This window comes from Camelus ferus, chromosome 1 (genome assembly GCF_009834535.1).
Source record: "Camelus ferus isolate YT-003-E chromosome 1, BCGSAC_Cfer_1.0, whole genome shotgun sequence".
In the NCBI taxonomy this organism is placed as follows: domain Eukaryota; kingdom Metazoa; phylum Chordata; class Mammalia; order Artiodactyla; family Camelidae; genus Camelus; species Camelus ferus.
In genome coordinates, this window is record NC_045696.1 from 3231168 (window position 1) to 3244887 (window position 13720).

At 54.8% G+C, this 13720-nt stretch overlaps 1 protein-coding gene and 1 long non-coding RNA gene across 3 annotated transcripts; one reads left to right on the forward strand and one right to left on the reverse strand.

Annotated features, from left to right (window-relative positions):
* Nucleotides 1–5807: 5807 nt before the first annotated feature.
* Nucleotides 5808–13100, reverse strand: LOC116657555. Of its 2 annotated transcripts, none has more exons than XR_004312691.1 (4): nt 12980–13100; nt 12205–12671; nt 8438–11450; nt 5808–7747 (listed from the first exon to the last, which is right to left on the reverse strand). It is a non-coding gene; the product is annotated as an uncharacterized LOC116657555 (long non-coding RNA). The 2 variants fall into 2 exon arrangements; XR_004312686.1 differs by having other exon boundaries at nt 7835–11450.
* TFF1 (trefoil factor 1) lies at nt 8484–13048 on the forward strand. Its single transcript, XM_032460366.1, has 3 exons — nt 8484–8616; nt 12233–12385; nt 12847–13048. Exons 1-3 carry the CDS (start codon nt 8541–8543, stop codon nt 12855–12857), a joined length of 240 nt encoding a protein of 79 aa, XP_032316257.1. The 5' UTR covers nt 8484–8540; the 3' UTR covers nt 12858–13048.
* Nucleotides 13101–13720: the final 620 nt, after the last annotated feature.

The following is a 13720-nucleotide window of genomic DNA, read 5'->3' on the forward strand; positions in this document are numbered from 1 at the left end:
TTGTGGGTGAAGAGGTGAAGGTTGGTTGTCATAGCAACCCTCCCATGTCATGTTCCATTATTATCTGCTGTCACTTCAGCTGGGTGTGGTTATTTACCTGGTAGAGTGACCCACATATTGACGTCTGTAGGATAAAAATCCTTAAAAGGGCTTATATTTACTGGGTCACTTCGGTTTTCCATGGACCAGGGCTGCTGGGTGAGAAACTGCTAACAGCAGCCCGGGTGACCTCCCCCCAGCCCCACAACCTTGGGCTATGAGCATCGTCCTCCTGGTCCCTGTGGAGTGGCAGCTGTAATAGAGAAGGACAGGCTGACTCCACATGCAGTCTGTCCCTTCAGCTCTAGCCCTGGGCTCTCTTTCCCGTGCGGAGTCACATTGGCTCTGCACCTTTTGTAAAGGAGTGTTTCTTAGAGCTGACATCCGCAGGAGAGCCCGTTCTCAAGACTCTGACCTTCGGGGTAGAACACTTTCCATTCATATAAAGATTAAAAATTGCAGAATAGAAAATAACATTTTGTTGGAGGTTTACAGGGACACCATGACCTGACCCACGTGGACAGCTGCTAAGAACCTAGGATTCCAACACCAAGAAGTTTGCAACAACCAACCACACCCCCCTCCCCTTTTTAGTATAAAAGGAGCCTGAATTCTGACCTGGGGAAGATGCTTCTCCTGGGGCATTAGTCCACCATCTTCTTGGTCTGCCAGCTTTCCAAATAAAGTCATTATTCCTTGTCCCAACACCTCGTCTCCTGATTTATTGGCCTGTTGTGCAGCGAGCAGAATGAGTCAGGACTCGGTAACACGGGCACACAGCCTCCCTCGGTAATCAGGACCATCTGTCCAGTCAGTACCCCTCCTCTGCCGGCTGGTTCAGCGACGTGAAGGGGCCGTGGGGACGGTCTGCACTGCCAGTTCGGTGGCCCGGGAGCGTGTGTCCAAGGGGAAGCCAGCCTCTCTGAATAACAGCCCTCCAGCCCACTCAGGCCATGGTCAGGGGGTGGGAGCAAAATTTCCTCCAGTAGTTACACCCTTTTGTCCTCTGAAAAGCCACTCCTACTTCTGTCGCTTGGTGTCTGGACAAGCATGCTTGGCTTGAGACGGTCCCATGTGTCATTCCTTGTTAAGGCATAGACTGCGCTGCGTTCACCACTGGCTGCCGAGCAGACAGTCCCACTGTGCTACGAAGCTAGCTGTTCTGGGCGGTGGGTATATGGCACGGCCGGTGAATGGCTTGGACACCGTTATTTCCTTGCCCTACAGTGTGTTGTGATGCATTCCGTGCATTGAATGCTGCATTCTGTAAATTCCCAAGTGGTGGCGCCGTCAGTGGCTGCGGCAAGCTCAGAGGGAAGTCACGTTCAGACCCGGATAATGTGTCCTACCCCTCTGTAATGGGAGAAATCTCACAAAATGAGCTTGCTACCAGGTTGCTGGCTGCCGCTCCTGGGGAAGGATGCCACATGTGGGCTCCGGTGCCAGGCTTTGCCGTCAGCAGGATGGGAGCTTGGTGGTGTCACTCAGATCAGCCACGGCGAGGGGCAACATGTGGTGTTGATTTTACACCACCATCGCCTCTCCTTACGTGGGCCAGGTGCATGTGGGCAGGGAAAGAAAACTGGTGTCTTTGCATTCATGAGGATTTTGCTCAGCCCTGCTGACACCTGCTGCCACCATGAGAAACCTGCACCAGAGGACCCAGGGGAGCTGTGACCCAACATGTAACCCACAGAAACGGTAAGATAATAAATGTTCGTTGTTTTAAAGCACTAAGTCTTGGGGTCATTTGTCACATGGCCACAGAGAACTAACACCGATGTGTGCTGTCTCTCTTACTAGGACTTCGCAGTGGTGCCACACAATATAGTCTGCCGTGAGCGTTTCACAGCCATTGAAACCTCGGCCCGGTGGCGGGGCGTCCTGTATGACAGCCCAGACCAACCGTAGCAGAGCTGCCAGCTGTTCTGAGCTCCCATCAAAACTGCAAGCATACTGGCGGCTTGTTAACTAAGCCAGGACAACATGCCCAAATGTAGTGGCTCTCACCTCAGAATCCCATGAGTATGTATTGCCGTGAGTGGTACAAGGAGCAGAAATTTATCTTTCCCTTCTGAGAGGATATTTCCACTGCCCCAGGTCTTTCAAAAAAAATTATTGTTGATTTACAATGTTAGTTTCAGGTGTACAACGAAGTGGTTTGGTTAAATATATACATGCATAGATTTTTTTTTTCAGGTTCTTTTCCATTCTGTGTTATTACAAGAATATAGTTCCCTGTGCTGTACAGTAGGTCCTTGCTGTTTATCTATTTTATGTACAGTTATGTATGTTCCATTGCCCTGGGTCTTCGAAACACCCCACCCATAGGCTGGGTCCCCTGCCCTTTCCAGTTCCAGTCTCCGACGCAGTTGTGTCTTACTTCCTGTTTTCCAAATCCAATGGACATGACATCATAGCGTCAGTGTAATGGGCCAGCAAGATGTTTGTTCAAGGTCTCTCTGAATGTGCTGTGACAGAGAGCAGGGGACTTGGCAGAACCCAGGTTCACACAGTAGAGGCATCTTTTGTCCATTCCCTGCAAGGTAAATTACTTCTGATGACCTTCTCTGAAGACATGGGGGGACCAAGCATTGTCCAGGTCAACGGCTGCACATCAGATTCTAGGGAATTCACTCCAGGAACACGATCCCAGACAGGACCTCGGCCGAAATTGTTATCAAGACTTGATTAACTTTGTGATGCTCTCTATGGCCGGCTTGACAAAGGTCTGACTGTGGCCCAAATCCCCAAATCCTGTCTGTGGCCTGTTTTCGTACAACTTGCAAGCTAAAAATGGTTTCTACATTTTTTAAGGGCCACAAAAATAAAACAAAGGAGAATATGTGACAGAGACCAACTGTGTTTACTAAGCCTAGAACGTTTACTCCCTGGCCCTTCACAGAGGAGGTACGCTCTGTAGCCATTCCCATAATGCACCTGGCTGGAGCACTGGCCAAACATGTGAACTCCAGGGGCGTGTGGAAGGGCGACTCCTGAATTTTTCAAGTCCTTGATTGTGGCATTGATTTCTGTAATTCTTTCCTGGACCGTGATGATGGTTTTGCTTCACTCTCCTGGTGAGAGACACTTGCACCATGATAGGCCTCTCCAAAACTCAGAGCAGCAATGTAGCTACTAAGAGCATCTCTTCAGGCCCTAAGGAGATTCCCAAGGGATGTGCGTGTCACCTCATTGGACCCACGATGAGATGGACTTGGGCCAAGACTCCAACCAGCACCTGAAATCCACAGGCTCCCTCTTTGGTGGACCACCCGGGGTTTGGGTCTCTGAGGATTAAGGTCAGTTCAGAGCTAGTATTTAAATGACCTTCAGAGCTAGTGTTTACTGACCTTCAGAATGTCCAGGGCACAGTCCCCTGGGTGTAGTAGTCTCTAGGACGGCTGTCAGGAAGTATCACAAACTGAACTTACAACAGAAATGTATTGTCTCCTTGTTCTGGAGGCTAGCAGTCAGATCAGGGGTCACCAGAGCTGGTTCCGTCTGAGGGTAAGTCTGTTCCATGCCTCTGCCCTAGTTCCTGGCGGCCTCAGGTGTCCCTTTGGCTGTACATGGTGTCTTAGTGTCTTTATGTCACCTCCTCTCTGTGCATGTCTGTTTCAAATCTCCTCTGTTTCACAAGGATGTGGTCATGATGGATTGTCCCCACCCTAATGACCTCATCTCAGTGCGATCATCTGCAAAGATCCTACTTCCAAACAGGGGCGCATTCAGGAGTCCTGGGTGTTAGGACTGAAGCATCCTCTGTGGGAGACACAGTTCAGCCCCGGCAAGTGGGCGCTGGCGAGCGGCTCGCTTGCTCCAGGGGGCTTGGGGGAGGCTCAGCACGCTCATCCACGGCCTTGCTCTAAGGCTATTCCCCGAGGGACCTGGCCTCCATTCTTGCTGAGGGACTCTCGGTCCCACAACAGCTCTGGGCTGCAAAGGCTGGAGGAGCCACAGGACTTGTGAAGGATGCTGGTGGCCCCCTACCAGGGCATTTCTGAACACCTGAGTGATGGGCTCACCCAAAAAAGTTGCAGGACACATTGGTAGAAGCCTGGGGAGGATGTCTGAGGGCGGAGTTGAGGGATGTTGGACCCCAGGGTGGCCAAGAAGGGTGCACATAATAGGTCCTCTCCAACACTGAAGCCTCCCTGAGCCCGGGAAACCCCTCCCTGCTATAACACCAGGCTTCCCACACCTAAGGTGCATGGGAAGCACCTGGGAATATTCTAGAATGCAGACTTCCCTTCATGAAACCTGGGAGGGAGCGTGTCTACTGAGACCCCAGGGGTGGGATGCTGCTAACTCGAGACCCCCTTGAGTAGCGAGGTTGTCATGTTTGGGAGGCAGAGGGTGGGGCTCTGGCATTGTGACTGCATGAACTCTTGGTCACCTTCAAGCCCGGGGCTTGGTTACCCACTTGCAAGATGGCCACAGTGCTAGGCCAGCACATCCCTCCTGAATCCTGATGATGTCAGTCTTAGCACCTCATCCTCTGTGGTCCAACACCCCCAACTCACCTGCAGTCTTCCCTGGAATCCTGCTGATGCAACTCTGCAGTCCTCTGGGAGCGCAGGCTGTCTCCCCTAGCAAGCCCCCGTCTCCATCTGGGCCATGCGTGGTCTCACCCTCGTGCACCTGGAAGGGATGTGGGGATGTGGAAACAGCCCCATCCTGCGTCTGCATCCCGGGTGAGCCGTGGGGCTGTCAGTGGTCAATGGAAGCATTTATGGAGGGACAGACGCACGGCCTCAGATGGGGTGGAGGGATCATCTCTGCTGGGGGAGAAGCGTCAGGGTGTTCGCTTGGGGTTCAAAATTCTCAGCCTCATGTTTCTGCCCAAACATCCCAACCTAAGTCTCAGAGTTTAACCCTTTGCTTTCCAACTCCAAGACCTTGGTGGAAGGAAGCTGGAAGTGATGGATGTCTAATGGACGCTGCACTTCCAGAAACGGGGTCCCAGCCTGAGCCCAGCCTCACTGCCCTGCAACTCTGGGAGCTTAGCTGGGAAAGCCGTTCCCATTGTCCCGTCCTCAGGGAGGCATCCTCAGACCTCAGTTTCTTCTCTCCTCCTTGAACGTTTCGTAGCTCTCGGAAGCAGCCAGCTGATCCTGATCTTTATCACACGACTGTCACCATGGAAATGAGATGCCCTGCCACTCATCCTCCCCCCAGGTGTCTTACCTCACACTTCAGTCCACACCACCTCCTACTGGTTTGAGACCTGAGCCTGTGTCCCCAGCTGGGAGCCATGCCCGAGGGGACAACCTTGGGGTCTATTAACAGGGTCATTGCTGGTAGCAGTTTCTATATCAATCGGAGTTTCTGCAGGAAACAGGCCTGTCACTCCCAATCGGGTAATTCCGGGGAAGTTAGATGGAGAGAGTGCTGACCTCTCTTTGGGGCTAGGGAACTCTTCAGCCTGAGGAGAGGACAGGGTCAGTTTGGGGAGCCAGAGAAGACTGCCAGGTGCAGAGGGCTGCCCGCCGGAGCACTGGGGGGACCGAGGAGTACAGCCAGTCTGCCGTGACCTTGCCAGCAGGGACCCAGGACATAAAACCCCAAGCTCACTTCCTCCTGAGGCCCCACATCCTGCTGGTGCCACCCACAACAACAGCCAGAAGCCAGAGGACATGAGGGCCAGAGACACAGCCAAGTCAGCCACTCCCAGGGGCTCTGACTGCTGACAGGGATGGGCAGACAGAGGACACCCCAGACACTCAGGCCTGAAAAGAACCAGCGTGGCTCTGGCGAAGGGCGGGGGCAGGTCAGGCCGAACCACGTGCAGTGGGAGTAGGGAAGGGGGCCTGACCGCAGATGGAGGACTGTACCGAGAAAGCAGGAAGGTGCGCTGGGCTCGCAGAGCAAGGGGTTCCCGCCTCGGAGCCCTGGCAGGAGAGGACTGTGGGTCAGGCCAGGCTCCCTGTCCTGGGTCCGACCTCTGTGTTTTCCAGTAAGAGGAGTGAAGCCCAGAGGAGCCCCAGTCCTTGCGCACGGGGACCCCACTTGCTAGGGCATCGTCGCTCAAGTCGTTTCTTCCCCACCAGTTGGTCATTTTTTAAACACAGGGTGTGTAAGGTGATTGTGTGGTCACTGTGTTAGCGCTGTCTCCTAGGAGCCCTGGAGTCACTGCTGCAAGCCTGAGAGGCAGTCTGGGAGCGACACAGGCCCCGCTGGCCATGCCGCCCTCCCAGGAGGGCGAAGTCAGACACACAGAGGACAAGCATCTGTGTCTCCCTCCTTAACTGAAAAGAGCATCACCTTTTAACCGTATTTCTTCCAGATTTTCTTTGATGAACTAGAACATCACAGACAGGTTGAAAGCCCCTCCAGCTCTGGTGCCCCTCTCCGTGCCTCCCCAGGCTCGGCCGTATTTGGCTGCCAGCGCGCCCCCTTCCTGTCTGCGCGGCTGCAGTTTCTCGCATGTGGGTGCAGCTCTAAGAGCGCGTGGCATTGCTCACTTACTTTGGAAATCTGTGTCATAAACGACATCATACTCTAAGAACGATTCTTAGCTTTTCTTGTTGAACTTTGTTTTCAATATTTATCCATTATTATTATTGCTTATTAATTTCATTATTCTTTCATTTTCATCTTCTATGAGGTATTCAGTTTATTTATTTACTTATTTCCGTGTTTTCCCCTTTCCCGTTGATGAACATTTATATTGCTTTCTCCTCTTTTTCGCTCCTTCCTTCTCCATTCCGTCTCTCCCTTCCTTCCTTCTCTCTTTCATTTCCTTCTTTCCTTCCTACCTTCGTTCCTTTTTCTTCCTTTTTTTTAAGCATCCCCCTTTCTTCCTTCCTTCCTTAAAGCGACCACAGACAACGCTGCAAGGCTCGGCCGTCTCTGTTTGCTTCTGCCCGAGCACGAGGGTTTCCCCGCTGTGAGCACCAGGCCCAGGCTCAGCGGGACCGCTGGGCTCTCAGTCTGTGCAGCTTCAGCTTCACTAGATGTCACCGCTTGTTCTCCAAAGTGTCGCACACTCTGTGTCTCCACGCCTGAGAGAAACGAGGCCTGAGAGGCCGGCGTGCCGGCCATCCGCCGTCCGGGCGCCGCCCAGACCCGCAGCCCCGGCCCTGCCTCGGCGGCCTCCGCCCGTCTCCACGGAGGGTCCCTGCGCCCCGGCCCCTCCCTGCGCCCCGCGCAGCAGGCTTCTCCCAGAGACCCCGCTCACTCGCTCGGCTCGGGGTGAGCGCGGCAGAGAGCGCCGTGGCCCCAGGCCTGAGCCAGCTCCCTTCCCAGAGGGGCCGCCAAGACTTGTTCACCAGGTCACCCAAGAAAAGTTAGTATCTCTCAGAGGCAGGCTCACCCCCTCAGAGCTTAACCCTGCAGTGAAGACAAAACCTGTCTCCTGTATTCATTCGTTTGTTCATTCGTTCATTCATTCTTCAACAGACACTGATTGAATAAGACACTGTCATAGGTGCTGGGGGGGAGGGCAAGAGGCGAGGAGCAGAGCGTGTAAGCCGAAGGCGGTGAGCGGTGAGCGTGAGCCAGGCAGGCAGGGAGGTCCGGAGCAGGGGAGGGGCCCGGGGCGCGGGGGCGCAGGTGTCCTGTCAGTTCAGCATCAGGGAAGCCGCCAGGAGGATCTGGGAGCGCCAGCCCCCAGACGCAGGGGCCCCCCAGAGGGAAATCCCCTCTGCGTCATCAGTGTCACACTGGCCCTCCTCTACACAACCTCGCTTTGGAAAGGACTCCACTGCGAAAGGAAAAAAGCCAAAAAAAAGTAATTTAGACAAATAAGTAAAAATGCTCCGGCAATTCCTTGGAGTGGGAGGTTGAATACCAGTGAGTTTTCAATGCCAGAGCCGCCTGGAACCGGCCCTCAGGACGGCGCCGTGCTTCCCGGTGAGGGGTCCAGTGGTGAGGGGTCCAGTGGTGCTTTGCTCACAAACAAATTTGCCAAGAAAAAGACTAACATAACACGAGTGGGGAAAAGCTGAGGTGGGAAGCACAGGCCCGCTTATTTCTCTGTTCATCCTGTCCAGGCACAGCTGTCCCTCCAGACATGGATTCTTAAAATCATGGAAGGCGGCTGCATGCCCACCCTACAGGGACCCGGCCAGGCCGGTGGGCGGCGCTGGCCCTTCTCCTTCCCTGAGTCACGCTGGGGGGGACCCGGGAGCCACTGCTGACACACTGTGCCTGTCCCGGTGTCTGCCATGATGAATCATTTTCGAATTAGTAAGCGATGTTGACTTTAGCAGGAGGGTCTCTGATACGCTCAGCTGCTGGACTCAGGAGACTCCCTCACCCGAGGTGACCATATGATATGGCATTTTTCTCTATCAGCCAACCTGTTGGTTTGGTTTGGCTGCATTTAGGAAACACCTTTTAACCACTTGGAGCTGAGGGTTGGGGGACCCTCCTTAGGCAAACGGTATCTGACCCTCTTTAAGCAAACAGCCTGCGGTATAAGACCGAGAGCCGGGACGCATCTCAGCCTTGACTCGTGGTCTCCTTCGGGGCAGAGGAGTGAGGTTGCGGCCAGCATGGAGCCCAAGGTGATCTGCGTCCTGGTCATGGCCTTGGCGCTGGCGCTCGGCAGCCTGGCACAGAGCGAGGGCGGTAAGACAGCAGGTCCTGCCCCGGGGTGGGTGCGCCCGCGGCGTGCGTCTCTGTGCAGGACTCAGGGTGTCATTATCCGTATTTCTGAGCTGAGCGCTGTCTGTCCCAGGTGCTGTTCTAGGTCCTGGAAAGATTTTGGAGGGCAGAACAGGCGGACAGTAGCGGCGGGGTAGGGGCCTGTGGAAGCTTCGGGAAATGCTGTGAGAAAGAGGGGGGGAGCTGCCTGCAGCACTGAGCCTAGAGTATTGTGCTGCTCGGAAGTTCCACATTTCAGAGAGCCATCTTTGATGTTGGGACTAAGACTGGTTCTCCCGAAAGTCCAAGCCAAACCCTGCCCCAGGGGCTGGAACCCACTCAAAGTCCACACAGGCGTCCGAGGGCCTGCTCCGGGGCTGGGCGTCCCCTGGGAGCCCCTCTGGCAGGGTCTGTGGGCTCTCCTGGGCCTCCTGCCCCATGGCACCCAAACCACACGTCCTGTTGGTGTGTGTCCCATCGATGCCTGGTCCGTGGTGTCACCAACGGAGAGAATCAAGGCGGGAGGGCACCACGGCTTCCTTAGAGCTTGCTTGTGTCTCAGATTCTTTATCTGCAGAAATGAATCCGTCTTTCACCTTAGAGGGTTTGTCAGCAAAATCAAGTGTGATGCAGGCTTGAGAAAAGCAACCACGTGCTAACTAAAGGTTACCTACTGCTATTAGGCATACTTTAAAGAGAGGGGGTGGGAAAAGGGTTTTCCAAAGATTTCAGAATGAGAATTCCCGTAGAGGCTTGAAGAGAGGGGACAGGATGGTTCCCACACATCTCTGGGCACCTTCCAAGGACCTCATGACTCAGGAACAGAGGACGAGGCGTCTGGGGTGGGCAGGAAGGCCCCACAGCCTAAGGCAAGGAGAGGGGGTGAGCTTCAAAACCTGAAGGGCGCTATACGGCTCTGCTGTGGGGAAGAAGGAGGGTGGTCTGCTCCCGGCTGCCCCCAGCCAGTCTGCGTCGTCCCTGCCACCGCGGCCCCAGCTCTGCCCGCCACACTGTCCGGCCCCAGGAGTCTGTGCAGCCGGTCCTGCGGAGCCTGGCCCTGGGCCCCCTCACCACAGGCCAGGACGGCCCACTCACTGCGCCCTGACTGCCAGCAGCCCGCCTGTCCCCGCCTGTCCCCGCCTGTCCCCGCCCTCAGGCTCAAGGCTCAACCCTTCTCTGCGGGTCTCACGGGGTCAGCGATCCTGTGACTACAGAAAACTAGAAAATTCTGTCCGATTACAAGAGTAGCCCTGGATGGAAATCATTTCCATTCAGTCCCGTCAAGCAACAGCAAGTAGGGGACAAGACGGACTCCTGTGCTTGGAAATCTTCAGTTCCCATTAGGATACCAGCTGGGAGGGGGTCAGCTTGCCCAGCAAAGCTTAGCCCTTCGCCCGGGGGGGCTGCTGCATCTCGTCCTGCCCAGAGGGAGAGTGTTACCGGGTCCAAACCCGTTCTGCTCGCCCCACGACGGGCCAATAAATCGGGAGACGAGGTTTGGGGCAAGGAATACAACCTTATTCGGAAAGCTGGCGGAGAAGATGGGGGACTAATGTCCCAGAGAACCATCCTCCCCAGGTCAGAATTCAGGCTCCTTTTATACTAAAAAGGGGAGGGGGTGTGGTTGGTTGTTGCAAACTCCTTGGTGTTGGAATCCTTGGTTCTTGCAGCTGTCCACGTGGGTCAGGTCACGATGTCCCTGTAAACCCTCAACGAGACAAATGTTATTCTCTGCTCTGCAACTTCTAATCTCTGTATAAATGGAAAAGTGTTATATCCTTAAAAGTCAGAGCCTTGAAACCAGGGCTCTCCTGTCTATTTCAGCCTCTAGTCAACATTCTTTTACAAAAGGTGCAGAACCAGCATTTCTAAGCCCAGGAAACAGCCCAGGGTTAGAGCCAAAGGAACAGATCTCATGTGGAGTCAGATTTGTTCTTCTTCCCTGTTACAAAAGGACACGAGAACTGTTGTCCAAGCTCTGCACACACCGCTCCCCCTGACCTGTGCCTCTTCCCTGCCCTGTGGGCTGAGTAATGGTCACTTCCGCTCTATGGTAGGGGGCCAGACCCCGGGAGGCTGATGGCCCCAAGAGGCCACCCCACCAGTGAGAGATGGATCCAGATCTTTCTGCAAAGCCAGAGGACGCTTCCTTCAAAGAAAGCTGGAGGTGATCCTCAGATGTCAAGAAAAAACTCACGGAGACCAGCTCATGATGCAGGCTCAGCTTTAGGACACTTAGCTGGACTCCACAAAGGACCAAGCGCGGGCGTCTTGCCCGCTCAGTCTAGAAGAGGCCCCGCGTCCACTGGGCTTTGGATGGACTGTCGTTTTCTGAGAGCACGAAGCTCCAGGTGGAGGCCAGCCCGTGACCACCTCTGCCCAAGTCCCCGTCCCGCTCCTTCTCTGGCTCTCCTCCCTCTTCTGTTCTGGCTCCTTCCCTCTCCATGCTCCCAAGACCTGGCTGCTCCACCCTCCTGCCAGGGACAGACTCTGTTCCAGTGCATGGAGCACCTGCTCAGGCAGGCCTCTCCCTGGGGCCCGGCTGACGGCGTCCATTAGGAGCACCTCCGAGCCCTCTGGCAGGGCAGAGCCGCCACCCTCCATGCCCCCCAGAGACAGAGAAAGGGTTCGAGACTCCTCTTTCTTACCTGCCTGGACCTGTCCTCCACCAGGCCCAGAGGCGTGCCTTCTCACAACCTAGACTCCGGCCCGGGGCCACAGCCTCAGGGCTTGCGTCCGAGCACGTGGTTGCTGCCGGCGGGCCGTCTCTCCTGCATGTTCTCTGCTTTCGGGCGATGTCACCCCTCTCCTGGTTTATGCTGTTGAGTGGCTCCCTTTGCTTTTGGGCTGAAATTGTCCACCCCAGTCCCCATACCACCCCCACCCCGACTCTCCATCTTACTTGTACATGGACTTACACCTCCTGAACGCACCTTGCTGTCTCCTCACCACCTTTGAAAACGCTGCTCCATCTGCTTGGAACACCCATTGCCTCATCCTCACCTGGTCAACCTCTTCCTACAGGAAGCCCTCCTTGCTTTGTTCAGCCTGTTGTCACTGGCCCTCCTGGGCTGGCCCGAGGCGGGTTGCACTGTGCTGTTTTGCATGTTTACATGGCTTCCTCCTCCATTAGATCATTTGCTTCCTAACAACGACTTCTCTATCTCTAATTTCTGGGTCCCCGTCACCCAGCACAGGGCCAGACATGGACTTGATCCCTGAGGGGAAGAGGAGGTAGATCCCTCTCCGTCTCTGCTGTGCTTGCTTCTGTTTCTAGCACACGCAGACTGTGCTCAACAGATCATATTGATTGGGTGAATACAGGTTAATAACTGTTGAAATTAATGAGTAAGTGAATAAATTATCTAAGTAGGTACAAAGTTTGCAAATCCCGGGCACCTTGCACTTGCCCAGATTTTAAGGGTTTCCGCATCAGGAAACGAGGACAGCATCCCCTCTCGGACCTGGAGCCCACCGTCCACACCCACTGTGCCGCTGGTTGCTGCTTTAACTGGGGAAAGGAGGCCGACTGGAGGGTGGGTAATAACAGGGAGGACTCAGCCCACCACTCACCTTCGCCTCTTGGCCTGCGCACTTTCAGAGACATGTCAGGTGCACCCCAACAGCAGATCAAATTGTGGTTATTCCGGGATCACGGCGACGGATTGTGAAAAAAAAGGCTGCTGTTTTGACAACAAAGTCATGGGAGTCCCCTGGTGCTTCTATCCCGAGCCCGTTGGTGACCCTACAGACGGTAAGGCCATGACGGCACTGTGAGTTCTGAAGACAGAGAACTAGAAAACACCCACGTGGGACCCCGGGACCCTAATCCCAATCGCCAGCTGTGTTTTTACTCACAGTAATGGCCACGGGGTGACTGGGAAGAAATCTTTTTGCCCAAATCAGTCTGAATCCAGGGCTGGGGGAGGGGAGGACAGGTCTGAAAGGCCGTCGGGTGAAGAACCGTATTTTTTCCTGGCTTCCCTTCCCATCTCTCACCAGAAAGCTGTGCAGAACCCTCCCTGGCATTGGTTTCCGGCCTGTTTGGGGTGGGGGTGGACAGAAAGCCCTTAAAACACGAAGACCATCCGTGTTTTCTCATCCAAGAATTTTCCTGTTGATACTTCGAAGCAAATTTTCTGTAATTATTTAAAAGTGAAAGAGAATGCTCCCCCTCACTAACGCATCTCCCCGCCCCACGCCCCGCCCTTGCAGAGGAGTGCTAGTGTCAGACACTTTCCCAGCGGGACCCGCGTCCGGAGCGGGCAGGGGCCTCTGCCCGCCTGGCACCAGGAGCTCAGCCCCATCGCTGGCCGGACGTTTTGGGGTCCTCTCTGCCTGAACTCACCGCCTGGATTTTCTGCTCTGATTTCCTCATCCTCAAAATTGGCCTAAAAATTAAAAGAGATGAATGTTACTCTGTGCTTGCAGTTCTTTTAAATAAAAACATGGGAACGATTTTCCTTTCTTTGAAGGAGACACGCAATACCCCCCTCTCTGGTTTCTGGTCCCGGGTTACACATTAACTCAGACTGTCTCGGGCCGGGGAGAGTGACGTGTAACCGTGTTCGGTTGACTCGGGGGTTAGCGGCCATCAGTGTCGCGCCCAAGGCCATTAGATTGCAGTCTCAGAGAAGCAACTGAAGCACAGCCCTGTCAGAGCAGAAGACAGCACCGGACCCTGCCCACGCGCCTCCCATGGTCAGGTGATAAAGCTGCCTTGCAATGTCTTTATTTTCCTCAAACGGAACCTGGCTCGGGAGAGAAAACCTGTAGCAAAATGTAAAGTGTTACAATCAAAACAGTTGCAGAGGACAGTATGAGTGATGGCTGGAGGAAACCCGCCACCCACCTGCTCCCTAGCACTGGAGCTCTGAACTGGAAAACAGAACAAAAGGGAGGGGTATGGAGGCCACTTGTCCCCTCATTACTGACAGACAAGGCAGAAGGGAGCCAGCTGGACCTGAGCAGCCGCCCCAGCCCCGCCCTGGGCAGTCAGCCTTGCTCCGGGGAGCTCAGCCCAGCCAGCCCGTCGCTCCAGACGCCCCCTCCCAGCTGCCCCCGCTCTGGGCACAACCAGCAGGCTGTT